At 40.2% G+C, this 16,394-nt stretch overlaps 1 protein-coding gene across 3 annotated transcripts; it reads right to left on the bottom strand.

The window, feature by feature from the left end:
- Positions 1 to 585: 585 nt before the first annotated feature.
- LOC118122415 (beta-2 adrenergic receptor) lies at positions 586 to 9,687 on the bottom strand. 3 transcript variants are annotated; one of them, XM_035179127.2, is made up of 5 exons: positions 9,451 to 9,687; positions 6,359 to 6,404; positions 5,732 to 5,864; positions 5,316 to 5,607; positions 586 to 5,215 (listed from the first exon to the last, which is right to left on the bottom strand). In XM_035179127.2, exons 3-5 carry the CDS (start codon positions 5,859 to 5,861, stop codon positions 4,162 to 4,164), a joined length of 1,476 nt encoding a protein of 491 aa, XP_035035018.1. In that variant the 5' UTR covers positions 5,862 to 5,864; positions 6,359 to 6,404; positions 9,451 to 9,687; the 3' UTR covers positions 586 to 4,161. The 3 variants fall into 3 exon arrangements, with proteins under 3 accessions (XP_035035018.1, XP_035035016.1, XP_035035015.1); XM_035179125.2 differs by lacking the exon at positions 6,359 to 6,404; XM_035179124.2 differs by having other exon boundaries at positions 5,732 to 6,404.
- Positions 9,688 to 16,394: the final 6,707 nt, after the last annotated feature.

Below are 16,394 nucleotides of genomic sequence, written 5' to 3' on the forward strand. Positions count from 1 at the left end.
TCCAAGGAGTCCACCATGTTACCCTACCATGTTTCTACTGTAACCCAGAACAAACCAAAGATTGGCTCTAGAGAAAGCCTTCTGTACTATTACGTTACTTGGCGACCACCGTAGCATCTCGTACACACGTGGAAGGGTTATTTAGCTCAGAGTTATGTTCAGTTATGCAACTTCACTGCTAGATGCCACTCAATCTTACACACTTAATATTTAGAATGTTCTAATTCAAGCCAGGTTGGTTAATAATTGGATCTACTGGTAATTTCTAACCAAAGTAATTGTATAATGTTAATATGTAACAAGTCTCAAAGTATGTGGCTTATTACACATCAATGATGTCTAGACAATGAGCATGTTTGTTTGGCCAAATAACTCCACAGTTCCTTGAATCATTTGTTATAGAAAGTCAGCTATGAATCGTTTTCTAAGATAGGAGGCTAATTTGTTATGAAAACATTCTTCTTTTCTCATCTCGTGTGATCACATGATACATTATGATCTACATTATGGGAACTTGCTTTTTGTTAAGGTCCCCACAAGATGAGTAAAACGCACGCACACACAAAGCAACACAATAGATTTGCCAACTTTTATCCTTTTATTTAAAACATGTTCAACAGCTTATGAATAAATATGTACAAAGGTGAGATGACATTCATGTGACTCTGTTGGAGGTAGAAACTGGAATCCTTTCCTTTGCTTCCGAAACGTTCAGTCTCAACAAAGCTTGTTTAAGATCTGTCTAAATGTCCCGAGATAGACCCACAAATCCCTGTCAAATAAACAATGACAAATTGTACGTGTTTCAGTGCTGCTTAAAATCTGATGTGACATATATTAACAGACATAATACAAAGAGCAAAGTAAAACAACTCTTAGTTCAACCCTTGTTCTTCCTGTGGAACCAGGTATGTTAGGTTTTTTACACAGGACAGTGCCTGTAAATTCAGACAATCGTCGGAAAGCATTTAAAACTCACATATTCTGCTATTCTACAATCCAAAATCGAATTAAATTTTTCTGGTTATTTGATGATTCTAATATCTTTTACGTTACAGTAAACTACAAATATCCAATGGCATGTTTTCAAGTTTTAAAAGGTACAGTCAACAATCACACAAATCACTTGTTTTTGTGCACAAAACACACAGACAGACACATGCAAATCTTATTTACAGCACACAATCAGCAATAATTGATCCTCATCCCCTTTTTTTACACAGATTTAATAATTATCTGTACATGTAGAGGCAGAGCTGGAAAGGACACATTTTCATCCCTGTTTGTTTGTTTGTTTGTTTTTAAGCAAGATCACGTAAAAACGTCGGAACGGATTCCTACGAAACTTGGTGGTAGGATGGGACATAGGCCGACATTTTTTTTTGACGGGTTCACCAATTTCCTATACCAAAAATAATTTATGGATCGTGAAGAAAAGAATCAGACATATTTAGGGGACTGATAAGTATGAGTAGGTGCAATTGAATGCAGCTTAATTGAATCTATGGCATCTGTCAGGCCTTGGTGGAGGTGTCCTCTCTATTGAGTTAGCCCTTAGTTTCCAAAATGTGTTTGGTCTTGGGCTATAATGTCTTTGGGGTATGATGTTCTTCTCATTACCAAATATTTAATACCAAATGTCCAAATACCTCAGCCTTCAACCAAGTTCCAGTTCCAAATGTAAAAGTAAACCAAAAGTATGTGTCATCTGATTATTATGTCTTTACAGAGAGTGTATCTGATGATGTTATGGAAACAGATACCACTACAAACAAATTATCTCCGGAGCACTGTCTGACAGATAATAAAGTTGTTACTAGAAAAGAGCTACAGCAGATAGGATTAACGAGTCGAAAGATAACGATGAGGTTTGGAGACAGAGAGAGAGACAAATAGACCCAACAGATACACAGAATACAGGGAGAGAAAGAACAGTTATGATAGAGACAGGTTTGGCTCTCAGATGTTTATCTGACACATAGATACACACCAGTAAATGATTTTGGACCGTGCAGCCATGAGGTTTATCAGGAAGGAATGAAAAACAGGCGGACCGTTTTTTGATAGTCAGAGGTTGGTTATTGTACAGTTGTAAGTGAGATTGAACGTGACCCTCTCTTTCAAATAAGACTTTTAGCCACAGGGCAAACACAATGTAGTAGTTTTTCTCCGCTCTGTGGAGGTTCTGTTTGGATGATCAGCTTGCACTTCAGTTGTTGGCCGAGAAAGTTATTAGCATTGTAAATGTTGGGCTGAATTTAAGCTTCCTGCCTTTTATGAGGAAAATAATAATTTTGTGAATTTGGCCTGATATGGCAACAGTGTGTTTGGACTTCAGTGAGGTGGCAGCTTGGCCGCAGGTAGTATATGTATGAGCCATTATACATTTATATAGATTTTTTTTTTCATGAACATGTATATTTACTCAACTTAAAGGCCCTGAAACCTTTTTTCTCCATCAGGTTCTTACTGTGAATGATGTGATCCTAAGAAAACTCCATTTTATGTGCTATACTAGTACTCTGTGTGCGTGTGTGTTTAATCGGATCAATCGATCGACACAGATCAGCTGAGTTTCTATCTCATAGTAAATCAGTAGTTTAAAAAAAGTCTGTGCCACACTGCCAGGGGGAATAAGTTTCCAGATTCCTAAAAATTACCATGATTTCTGTGTTGACATGGTGAAACTATTTTTAATACATGTCTAGTACTTTTCCAGGAAATTTCTCTTGTGTTTTTCTTTCATATAAATATGTCAAATTATTCCAAGGGGAACCCCAGAATATGTTTTTTTTTGTAGGCCTTCCTTGGCTGAACAAATTGAGACTCTCTGTCGTAAACAATATATGGTTTCATTAGGATTGTTGCCTTTTTAGTCTATATTAAACTTTGAAGACAGGTTGTCAGGGGCTTTAAGAAAGTGCAGAATAAACATGTTTTCATATGAATCTCAGTTATCCAAACTGACAAAGACTGTTTTCAATAAATGAACATTGTGGAATGCAAGAGCATAAAATGTATTTTCATTCTTGATATTTTTGTTATTTTATTATGCAGCAGTTATTAAAGGCTTTCTATTTATTTACCATCATACATGCAACAACTTATGTGTCCTGTATTTCAGGAGCATTTCATATGAAGTCCATTATAACACTGACTTTCTGTTCTCCATTTCCTATAAAGACGGGATGAACCATTTATTGGTGCTTTGACTCTGAACCACTCAGTAAACTACATGTCCTGATCTTTCTGTCTGTTGTCCACCAGTATGTAGGTGTTTTGTGTCTTGTGTGTGTGTGTGTGTGTGTGTGTGTGTGTGTGTGTGTGTGTGTGTGTGTGTGTGTGTGTGTGTGTGTGTCTGTGTTTTTACAGTTTGTACGATCCTGGCTGCAAATCAATTTCCCTGAATGGGACAATAAAGATACTCTGAACTTTGAACAAAACAACAGAAACATCTTCCAATGATAAACCTGTTTGGTGAAGCTCCTATTGTTTGGTTTCACATGCACTTTCTTTATGTAAGATGCCTTAAAAGTTTAAGTCTGAGCATTTTTCTGCGTTGTTTACCTGAGTAGTTGCCTTTGCCATCTCAGAGCCCATCATAATATTTTTGGGCTGCCAGTGTAGACAGCTGATATCCAGGCCAAGAGTCCATCCTCCGTTCATTGTACACTGATAACAGTCCAACTAGTTTCTTTCATCAAATGTTTCTCCACAGAAAACACTAACTGCGATAGCTTTTGTAGGTATTTTCGGACATTTTGCCTAATCTCTATTAGATATCGGCATATGAATTCAGATAAATTAAAAAAGTGACAGCGGAAGTGTTTCTGTTAGTTGCTCTTCACACCGACTGTTTACCTGCAGGCAACCAAAGCCGACTCAAACGTAATTGGTCAAACTAGAAACAGAAACCAGAAGGCTTCCTGCCTCCAAATCTTGTCCCTCTGCATGTGAATATGCAGAATCTCCTTATAGAAATGATTGCCTCTGTAGTTGTGATCTACAATATAATTAGGAAAAGTGAAGCAGCAAAGATGAACAGTGAACACAAGTAAAACCCAGTAACATTGACACAAACAAACTCAACAGGGTATTTCCGAACACAGCTTCATTGACTTGGTGTTTAGTGCTCAATGTGAATTCTAAAATGCTATTTGGTCAAGCAATAGAAGCCAGGCTTTCCTTACAGCTCCCGTTAGCAGAGCCGTTAGCCTGTTGGTTAGTCAGAGAACCTGGAGCGACTTCTAAAACCTGCTCGCAGGAAGACGTCAGAGGAGGCAGAGTGAGCGGGCTGTCTCTGACAGAGCTCTCCAGACTGCCCTCCCATCCTGACCTCTGGTGAACGTCCAGCCCTCCAGCACCATTCAGGTCTGAATCCCCATTCCTCCTATCCGGGGCCTTCGAGAAGCAATCTCTGTCTCTGCTCCATCCCCATCCCCATCCCCTCCTCCCTCCCCTGCCTCCCCACTTGCCCCTTAAACAGAGTATTTCCTGAAAGGCGTATCGGAAGTCCGGGCTTCGGCAGTAGATGAGCGGGTTGAAGGCTGAGTTGGAGTATCCAAGCCAGTTGAGGAGTCTGAAGAGCAGCTTAATGTCGCCCAAGTTGAGGAAGGTCATGAGGATGTTGAGGATGAAGAAGGGTAGCCAACACAGAGTGAATGTTCCCATGATAATCCCAAGAGTTTTTACGGCTTTGTGCTCCTTAAGACAGAACTTTAGACGCTTTGTGGCAGAGTGCTTTGTTTCCATTTTTTCTGTCCGTGCTCTATTCTTTCCTCCCTTTTCTTCTTTCCCAGTGTCCACACCTCCTGGTTTCTGCATGTTTAGGCTGTCCTCTCCTGCTTGTTCCACCACCTCAGTTCCCACCCTGAGTTTATTCATTGCGGGACTGTCGTCGGGATCAGCCAGATGTGCGGTGTAATGCAAGTTGTAGAAGTGCCTTTCCCTCCCCCTGATCTTCTCCAGCTGTTTCTGGGCCTCCTGGAACACCCGGGCGTACAAGAAAATCATCACAACCAGTGGCAGGTAGAATGACACAATTGAGGAAGACACAGCATACGCCGCATTGGTGTTGAAGTCGCAGCAGTACATGTCGGCTAAGCACTTCCAAGCTTCCGTCTTCTCTGACACCCACAACTCCAGATGGATGGGCAGGAAGGAGATGAGGGAGGCCACTACCCACACCCCGAAGATCGCCGCCAAGGCCCGACCCCTGTCAGAAGGAGACAAGGAAGTCCAATATTACACATTTAGTAAGAAGCATATTGACTCTGCAACACAACCACAAAAATATGTCAACTTCTTGGTCATACCTGGTGAGCAGCATTGGGTAACGTAGTGGCAAGGTGATGGCGAGGTAGCGGTCCAGAGCGATCACACACAGTGTTTCGATACTGGCTGTCACGCACAGCACGTCCGTCGCTGTCCAAAACTCACACATGAAGTTTCCAAAGTGCCAGCGCTCCAGCAGGATGTAACTGGAACCAAAGGGCACCACAACCAAGCCCATGATGAGGTCAGCGACAGCCAGAGAGGCAATGAAGAGGTTGGTGACAGTCTGAAGCCGCTGGAACCGCAGGATGGCCGTAATCACCAGGACGTTACCTTAAGAGAAGAAAACAAACATTAAGAGAAATGTTAGTAAAAGAAAAATTTGAATATTGTCTAAATCAGTTGCAATAATAACATTTGTTAACTAACTGAAATGATGAAAGGTTTTGCGACTTACCAAAAACTATGGCCAGAACCAGAATGGCCATTGCAACACCGAGCAGCACGAGCTCTGGATCCGAGGCCAGTGAAGAGTTGTTGGACTGTGATTGGTTGGCTGGTGCTGACATAGTGCTCACAGACTCCATGATCTACGTTCACAACACAGAGAACAACATAGCTTCATGCATTCTGCTTAAAACAAAGAAAAAGTACTGTCACAGCCTCGTACTTGGGCCGTGACAAAGATGGAAGACACACTATGTCTTGTGTTAGAAGTGTTTGCACTATTGAATTGGACTTATACCTTTATAAGGAATATTGGAGGAGCACCTTTGAGATGGGTGGCTTGTGTTTGTAAATATGTTTAGGCTGTAGTGCATTTAGTACTTTGCACTGTTTGTGGGATTTGCAGTGCTCAGTATCGACTGTGCTGAAGAGCGTTTATACACATTTATACACATACGTAGCACAATCTGAATCTCCTCCATGTTTACTGTTGTTGTTGTGTTGTTTTATGGTCCAGAAGAGACTTTGAGTCTTACCTTCCTCCCTCAGTGTTGATCATTCAAGTGTGATCAGACGGGACAACATTCTCTGTGGAAGGTGTCTGACAGGTAGATTTTTAATTAGTCCTTACACTTACCTACTTTGCACCTTTTGCACTTAAAGTTTAAAGTTGTTCTGCTGTCCTGTTGAATGAAATTAGAAGTCAGCCTTGGATCTGTTCTGCATGTTTCCTATGTAGTCTCACAAACTAAAATCGGCTGCATTTACCTGCAATCTAAAACATATATTTTCATGTTTTCTTTGACCTGGAAATACATCTATATATATTTCTCCCTGAGAAATTAAGCCGCCAATGGGTGGATCCTTCTCGGGCCAATCTATACCAGGATTTATTGCGCTTCAGTGATTAAGAAGTTATACTGCTAGCAAGTGACAAGACTTCCGATTCTTGAATATCACGCTTTAAACAGCTAATTCTACCCATGTTAAAAAACCAAGGGTCTTTTAAGGTTTCTCATCGTGTCCAACTGCATCTCTGTTGCTAGACGACAGCAGTAAGGGTTGGACAAGTAATGTTTGTATGCCAGCTGTAAAGGTAGTTGTAACCCAGCAGCTGAAATAAACTTTGTGACCTGTCTGGACTGGATCACACAAATCAATGCATGAAATAGAAATGTTGACACATGACATTTTTATTACTTTAAATTATTTTCATAATCATGCTTTTTTACAGTGTGCAGAAGAAAAGTAAGTTGAAAGCCATTTGCTTTTATTTAAACAGGGTGTGTTGGTTGAGCATAAAAGGCTTTGACACCTGATGATCCCTGTTCACTGTTCACTGTTCTTTCTGATTGTCTTGTCTTGTGCGGTCGGGGGATGGTAATGTTCGGTGAGTAATGGTCTTACAATGTTACTGTTTGAGCTGCGTCTCACCGGTTCATTCATTTTTGTGTTCTTCTTGTACACGTAGTTAGAGGTGAACAGAGTGTTACAGTTTGTTTTTTTAATGCACCTCCAGAGGTTGTTTGGTTAATTGGCTCTTCTGTGTACACGCACACTTGGCTTTATATGTATCCAGACTTTACGCAATCCCAGCCCTCACAACACATTAATGCCAGTTGTAAATAGACCCATTGATTCACCCATGTTTACCCAGTTCTCCTGTGGTAAATGAGCAGAGTGTTGAATTTTGGGATGCATTTCAAAACACCAGGGTGGAACATGATGGGATTATTTTTCTATGAAAAATCATCTCACAAGCGGAGCAGTACAGTGTCATAACAGAGCCTTTCCAAGCCAACATATATTAATATTAGTATGTTGTCAGTCATTTTTTCTACAGTCACAACAACAGCGCGTTTGTGTTAAAATGTGTCATCATTAAGTGTCTGGAACATTTGCGTCTAGAGAGAACGTGGACGAGCCAGCGTGCGGAGCAAATGATGGACCTGCTGAAAAATTTAAATCAATTTTTCATTACTGCTTTTAATCATCTGTTTCAATTTGAATGGACGAGGCCCAGCACATGCTACTCCTCAAACATAATGATACCAGGCAATAATTACTTTATTGTATTTTTGAAAAGGTCAGTGAACCTGTTGCTTTCAATCGTGCATCCCAAAGATGAACCACCCTCTACTGTGACAGACCTTTTGTGGTGCCTTATGTCCATTCACTGACCCGAGTGATCAGATCAATAATCTGGGCGTCTACCTGCACCATGACAAATAGTCCTGCTTGCAAATGAGGTTCTGCTCTACTCCCTGTCTGTTTAAACAGCTACACACACAAACACACACACGCACACACATAAAACTTGGCCATTTCTCTAAAGCCAAGACGTAAACACAAACGGTTCACTGAGACATAAATACCATGATCTTTAAGCAGGGGAAGCTGGGTGGTGGCAGCTACACTGAGCACTTTAACACACACAAAATGCCCACAATAGTACCTGCACAAACACAAATGCACAGGCAAAAGTGAATGCACAAACACAATGATTACACATGCATGCAGAGCAGCTTTTGTAGTGATTAGTAAAATAAACTGACGACAGTAGACAAAACTGTGAGGGAGGAGAGACGTCTTTGAGAAAAACACAAATGTTCTGGTTACATCGTCCTGATAAAACAAATGATCCTGGAAAACAGAGCAATCAGTGAACATCTTGTTTATTGACGCTCGCAGATGGTATTACACCCCCCACCCCACCCCCGATCCATATTGATTTCCATTTGTCCTGAAACTGGTCACAACCATCTAATTTGATATTACCCAAGCAGGATGGTATATATTCCAGAAAGAAATACCAAACAACTGCTGCACCTTGAGGTCTGTTGAAAATCTTCTCTAAATTCTGCACTATGTCACATCTACGTTGGCTGTAAAAGAAGAAGTAGCTGATGTTATGTCCCAAGTGCTATTGCAGCTCTGCAGTGTGTTGTGTGCTGCACAAGTTCCACATACTGAGGGAAGGAGCCTCTTTAAAGTTGTTGGTCACTGCCAAACTGTCACTTCCTGCCAATGCATATGCAAATGTGATGCCACTGCCTTTATTGACAATATTAGCATAACGCAACATCATCATATAGTTTGGCTCTGAACCCAAAGTCAGAGCCAAACTATCAAAATTCACACATTTTATTTTTGCCGTGATTATGAGTAGGACATCAATCAAATTTCATATCTGTAGCCCAGATCCACAAAAAACAATTTCCCTCATAACAATCTGTATAAGGTGCAACACATACATTCAAATTTCATGTCACAAATTTCACATTAACAAGTCACATGCATGAAATCTTAATTATTATCCACCATAAATACTTTGATTGACTAACCAGCTGCTTGACATTAGACATTTTTGCAAATGCAAATTGGTGTGGTGATTCCAGGCTAAAGATAAACCATGTATTGTATGTTAAATAAAAACGTTAGTGTAGAGTGAAAAGTTGCTCCTGCCATCACAATAAGTAAAAGAGAATCAAATTAATAATTTCTAAATATTTAGATTAGTTTTAACATGTGCAGTGAATGTGTTTTTAAAAGCTTTAACTTTATCATTATGTATATCATATCAAAATATTTAAATAACTGTAATAAACTGATTAAATGAATGAAATCATTTTTACTCACTTTCCTTACTGTGTACAAAAGGTATAATATTAAATATTTATATATATATTGTATACATGCAGCATATGTCAATCCAGTCACTTTTCCTACCTCCAGGCTCCGTCCTCTTCTTCACAGTCCGGTGATTTTTTAATCCTGAGGCCTTTAAATCCACACAAAGTATCATCATAATGTGACTGTTGGCAGCTTTTAGTCTCCTTCCTGTTTTGCTGTGTTATGAATGTCTGGTTTTGTGTGTGACACTCACACCCACACCCACACACACACTCTGCGTCGCTTTCTCTCTCCTGTACACTCTCATGTATCGACACGCTCCTCAGCTCTAGACCACACTTGCCCTTTGGAAGCAGCTGAGCCTGTCACCCTATATATAAGCAAACCCCCGATGACATCACAGCAGGGCAGCAGCCTATCAGAGGACAAGGACTGGCTTTAGTGTATATCGCATGTCTGCAGTGTAGTTGCAGCTGAACAGCTCTTTCTTAGCACCACACTACTTCAAATTCACACTTCTGAGCTGCCAAAGAAAAACCACAGCCTCTTCTTTTTGCTGGGTAGCTGCATTTTGCATTCAGCTCAGAGGAGTTAGATGAGTTGTTGTGTAATTACATTCATTAATTTGCACTTAATACCATACTAGCTTCAGTCAAGAAGAAACCGCTAAACAGAAACTTACCCATTAATGTTGTTTTAATTCAATTACCTTTAACCAGTTAAACTTTTCCACCTCTTCACTGTTGGTTTCCCATTTGTCAGAAGGTGAAGTGGAGAGAAGCTGGGTTTTAATTTGATTACATTTTCAAAATTGCCAATTTCCCCTGTGGTCTTGTTGGTAATTAAAACATCACTGCCTTAGACTACTGCTTGGAGAGAGTTGAAGGGGGTTGAAGAAACACACAGACAGCTTTTCTAACTTCTAATGACAGAATGTGGCCATTAGAATGATTTATAAGATATTCTAAAACAGAACAAGTGCTAGAATGAACTCTTTCTTCTGACCTTTACTCCTGGGCCTGTCTGCTGCATTCAACATGTTGAATCACAGACTGGGGGAGTCCCACAGGGATTAATTCTTGGCCTCCTGCTGACAACCCTGTTATTCTTAAACCTTAATCTTCCGAGCACAAAGTCATCAGTATACGATAAACTCTGGCCTGCACATTTTATTGTACTGCCTCTGCAGCTGACAACCTGAATGCACACAACAAAAGCCTCCCACACACACAGAAGATTTCATTCTTCACATTTCCTCCTCCTTTAATCAATGCCCTCCTCTTTTCATGTCCTCTCTCAGAGCCCAGAGCAACATCCATTTGGCCAAAAGGACTTATTAGTGATGATGTGAGTGTGATCATTAAAACACTGTGATCCATCTTGAGAGCCTCTGAGCATCATTATTCTGGCCAGGAAGCATCACAGATGCGCAGATGCAACCTGCCGTCATCAGTGGAACCTGCTGTTCTGTTATAACTCGGAGCTCTGAGCTCGGCCCTCGGACTGATGTCACACCCCAATATCCCGGGTTGATAGCGTTCCAGTTGCACAGGAATAATGCTTACATTAGCCAGCAAGCCATTGTTAGCAAAAACAGTTCATAATAATGCATTACGCGTCATTGGACAGTACTATGTGTGCGACAAATTTAATGACAGAAGTGCTAATAAACAGTAAAACCTTCAGCGTTCACGACTGTTGATATACGGAGAGGCCATTTTGGTTTTCGAAGTCTGGTGTGGTGAGGTTCCTCCGATCTTCCGGCTCGAAATTCCGACTGAGGGGGCGTTAAAGTTGCAACTTCCGGCATTTACTTGAAGGGTCTCACACGCCTGCAGAGTAAAACCACTGCAGATACCACGAAGAGCAAAAACCAAGTGGTGGAGTAACTCGTGACATAATACAAGCAAAAAATCCCATGCATCTCTTTACCTTATATACTCTCAGACGATGTTTGTCTCATTTACACTTTTATATGTTTTTCTTTGGGGAAAGGCTGCGTGGCCGTATCGTCCTGTCAGCCCCAACACATTCCACACCTCTTCCTCTCCATGTCCCATCCCTTCCTCTCTCCCTCCCTCGCTCCACATTCTCCGCTCCAGACCTATGTTCTAACTGTTAAAGTATCCATCCCTTGATACCACAGCTCCTCTCATGGTTCTATAATCTGCGCCTGAGTACATAATCATTTCCTTCCAAGTCATTCCTTCTAGGTGCTTTTTACTTCGGCCAAGGAGGTTATGTGTTCACCCCGGTCTGTTTCTTTGTTTGTTGGTTTGCCAGCAGGATTACGCGGAAACTACTCAACAGATTTCCACGAAACCTGGTGGAGGGATGACACGTGGGCTAAAATATAACTTTTTTAATCTAAGGGCAGTTACAGGAGTTTCTCTTAATCACTTACCTTATCTTCAGCGATTTCCCAGAATGGGATGGAGCCTAATAAAAAGATATCAGGCCTATTTAGTTGACTGAGTTTGTGAAGCTTAGTGTGACTTGATTGAATTTAACAGGACTTTTAGGCCTTGGCAGAGGTACGCCCTCCACTGAGAGCCATTCTTAAATAGGTAACAGTTCCCTCAAGAGTTGATTTAAAGGGCCCCTAGAAATTACGTTTGCTCTGCCAGCCTGATGACGAACACCTACAGAAATCCCAATGCAGCCTGATTATGTTCACACTTTTTTTTTAATGAATGAAGCTCAGTTTTTGTGCTCTTCACCAGAGCAGCAGAGGCGTGGTCGAAGAGGATGTTGGGTGTGTAATAAAAGTGCTGGACTTAGCCTCCAGAGATCAGAGTTCATCAGAGTTCATTGTGATTTGGATTGATTCTAATAAACACATTTTGTCTCCTGTGACTGCAGATATTTATATAGTACTAATATGCACTAAGTACAAAAATGCCAATTGTAAAATGATTAAATGCATTTGCAAAATCAAATGATGTCCTTAATTGTTTGTTTGTATAATATCACTTATGGTTGTGCACAACATGATCATGGTAGATAATAGTTTTATTTCAGCAAAGGTTAAGGTTAGAGGAGGATTGTAGGTTTGATCAAACATTTCCGTTAAATTCCACTAAACATTATTTATACAGCAAATATGTGTTTGTCAAAACATGACTGGAAAAACTAATTAAGAGTAAATCCAAATACATGAGGACAGAGTTGTTTATGTGTCAGGGGGCCATGGAGATTAACAAAACTGTTTTCTTTTCTTTTCTCTTTTGCTCAAGTCAAGTCCATGTTGTCTTTTGTTGTCAGTCATCTATGGCAACAGCGTTTCTACCTTGGACCTAAACACAATGACTTCAACCACTTAAAATACGACCTTGTGAAGGGGTCATATGACGCAACCCAAGCTACAATATGTTTCCAAGCAATGTGTTTGATTTCCAGTCAGGTATAATTACTCCAAATTGACTGTGAAGAAAAAGAGAGAATGTTTGAGTGGTGTGAGTGACTTGTATCATACTCTCAACTTGCCTGTTTTTGTTATTCTTAAGGCCTTTTTTGGTAGATTTTCTCCTCTAATCTTCTGTGTTACTTTACACCGAGTCCAATAATACACAGGAAAACTGAAAAGCTTTGTTCTCAGAAACAACATAATGGCCGTCTCTGCATTGAGTGGAGGTTCCAATCTATTGTGCGTTTGTGTTGCTGTAGACTGTGTTGAGAGTTTCACCAATAAAGACATATTTTAACATCTCTGATTCACAGTTGAAATGTTTCTATCACCACACGTTACAGTGAGCAGGATAAACTGTCTGCGAAGCCACGTCTGTGTGTGTTTGAATGCGTCTGACACCACCTCAGTCGAAAACATCTCACACAGACAGTGCATGCATCTGTAGAGCAGTAATCAATCCCTCTTGCAGAGGACGAGTATCCTCACGGGAAAAAAAGAAAACACATTCCCGTCCTCAGCTGGGTTTTTTGTTGGAGCATATTTGTTCAGTATATCCTGTACTTTAATGTGCATGTGGACCACTGAGACACTGTACTGCTTCCTGCTGCTCGTCCGGCTTTTAACACCTCATCCTTCCTGTGCCAAGAAGGGACGGTGGCTATGGACCTCACACAAAAACATTTAAGTTTTTCAAGTAATAATAATCTAATTATATAATATAGTACTCATGTTGTTTTAATACTGTGTATACATTTTCTTGTTTGTATACATATGTTAGTAACATTTCCAGAGCAGGTCTTTTACTTGTAATGGAGTATTATTACAGAGTTCTTTTAGTACTTTTACTGAAGTAAAATGGATCTGAATACTTTGGGAGTGGTCTTGCCATTGAGGCTTGTAGATTGAGTGACTTCTCTAAATCACTTCTTCAAACTCATTTTACAGACTTTCCTTTACTGTATTCAATATTGTATTTTTATCTTTTTATCTTTTATTGCTTATATTCTTTCAATTTATTTACTTTTATGTAATGTTGTCTTCTTATTTTTCATGTTCCTATTCTTTTATTTGTATTAAAGTAGTAAAAAATATTATTTGTAACTCTTATTTATTATTATTATTATTATTATTATTATTATTATTAGTATTATTATTAGTAGTAGTAGTAGTAGTAGTAGTAGTAATAGTAGTAGTAGTAGTAATCAAGCTAAGCTTTGTCATACATAAAGACGAACTTAGGTGCAACAGTTTTAAAAGTAATGATTTTTTTTACAATCCTGAATACGGTTTTCCTCCCTCTCTTTTCATACACCTCTCTCCTCCTGTACCATGTTTATTTGCTTTCCAGCCACAGCGTCACCTCTGTGTGGCTGAGACAGCTGTTTTGACAGATGTGATGAGGGGTCAAACGAAGAGGCGAGAAATGTTCAGGGTCATGGACACAGATTAGTTTATGTTTTTTTAGAGAAAATTAACCCTTTTCAGCTTTAATGCAAGTACACATGCACCGTTATATCTGCCTGTGTGTGTGTACTCTACTTCTTACAGATCAGGATTGAGGTACAGGAGCGGAAAGATGAACAGTCAGTCAGTCAGCTCTTTCTCTGTCCTTCTCCGTTTTGATCTCTCTCATCATCGTTGCTGTCAGTCTTCCTCTCTTTCCATCACTCACTCCCTCTCGTTTTTTCGGACACTCTGTCTTCTTTCCCTCATCACTCTCTCCTCTCCCTTCTCATTACTGCCTCCTCCTTCATCACTTTCTCTTTTTCCTTTCTTTCACCCCTTACGTGACTCTTGTACCCGTGCACTCATCTTTCATCTATACTCATTTTCCTCTCTCTCTCTCTCTGCACCTTTAACCCTGCCATTTTACCCCACTTGTCTCATTTGTCACCCACTTTTAAGCACCACTTACAAACAATCTTCTAAAGAAATGCATTAGGTTTTCTTAAATTACACCATTCAGCTTTGGAAGTAGTTATTTTATCCCGATTCTGAAGATGACACCTGATGACAGCGTGGTTGAAGTTTCAAATGAGTTTGATTATGTGTAAAAAATATTGACCATCAGCTTTTAACAGCTTTGTCCTGACATACATTTTTTCAAATGACTGATGTTGCTGTTTTTCTTAGTGGCCCTTTGACTGAGAAGACACATCTTACCATACAGTTAAGAGAATTACAGTTCAATCAAGAGAGACTTATAAAGAAATGAAGTGACATTTATTGTGACACCAGCGGAAAGTAAACGCTGAAGCAGTTCTATGAGTTAACTACTTCGGATACAAGGACACTTGCCCCGGGAGTCAGTCTGAGTTCATCGCAAAGGGAATTCCATAATGTAGTCGCTCTGTTAGCTAAGGCTCGATCACCCTTTGAAACGACAATGGAGAAGGTGGAACCCGGAGATTTGCTTTTTAAATGACTTAATTACCACAATTTATCAATTACTAAATCAAGTGTAGGATGAAAAACGCATTTAAGATTTACATTAATTGTTTTAAGGTGTATAGTCAAGGGTCAGACATTATTTGATTTGACTTTACCCAACTCAGTTACAGGGTTTGTCTCTCCTGTGGTGGCGAGAGAGAGGTGTGTTTCTCTCTCTCGGGGGGAATAAGAGAGACGTCATTTTCAGAACTGTTCTGCTGTTCACTGCAGCCAGAGAATTCCTTGTCCAAACACAGCTGCTCCAGACACATTGGATAAGCACCAAAGCTGAGAAAAGCTGCCTCCACAGAGCGGGAAGTGACACATATCCAAAAGAGATGTTGAGGATTTTTTCTGTCTAATCTACCGCAACAGTGAACTTCAATGCCACGGAGCCGATATGCTCCAAAAGGGGGATTTTAAGTTGTAAGAAATGTGGCTCTCAGATATTGTACATTGAACAATGTGTCTACGGTGCCTTCAATCCTCTTCACAATGTTATCACAGTTAATAAAAGCTGTTTGAGGTTATCTCTGGTATCTTCCATGTGAAAAATGACCAAATCATGTGGCTGAGAGAAAGGTTGTGAGGAGATTTTGCTATGATGCATTGTGGGTGAGACGGAACTACAAATCTATACTGTAGACACGTCTTGTCATTGTCTATTTGAAAATCTGTAGACGTGATGTGTGGTTTATTTTTACTTCAAGAAAGGGTAAGAATGTGTTTTGATTTATCTGTCGTGCTGTCGTCTCCTGCCCATATAAATCTGAAGGTTTAGGGTGTGTAGTGTGACCTTTGAACTCTAAATTCTGAATTATCCAGGGACTGTCAAGAACAGGACCCTGACCTTTTTATCACAGGGGGAGTGGGTCAGTAATTTTACACACAGACACACGCATGCACACACACACACACGCACACACACACACACACACACACACACACACACACACACACATACACACACACACACACCCATACAAATACACACACACACGCATTTTACACAGTTTGTGCTGTTCTCTGAAGGGAGTAGTACACACCGTTGTAGGAAATTTTCAGTTTCTTCGCAATTTCTCGCATGGAATAGCCTTCATTTCTAAGAACAAGAATAGACTGGCGAGTTTCACATGAAAGTTCTCTTTTTCTGGCTATTTTGAGAGTATAATCGAACCCACAAATGTGATGCTCCAGATAC

This window comes from Hippoglossus stenolepis, chromosome 15 (assembly GCF_022539355.2).
Source record: "Hippoglossus stenolepis isolate QCI-W04-F060 chromosome 15, HSTE1.2, whole genome shotgun sequence".
NCBI lineage: Eukaryota > Metazoa > Chordata > Actinopteri > Pleuronectiformes > Pleuronectidae > Hippoglossus > Hippoglossus stenolepis.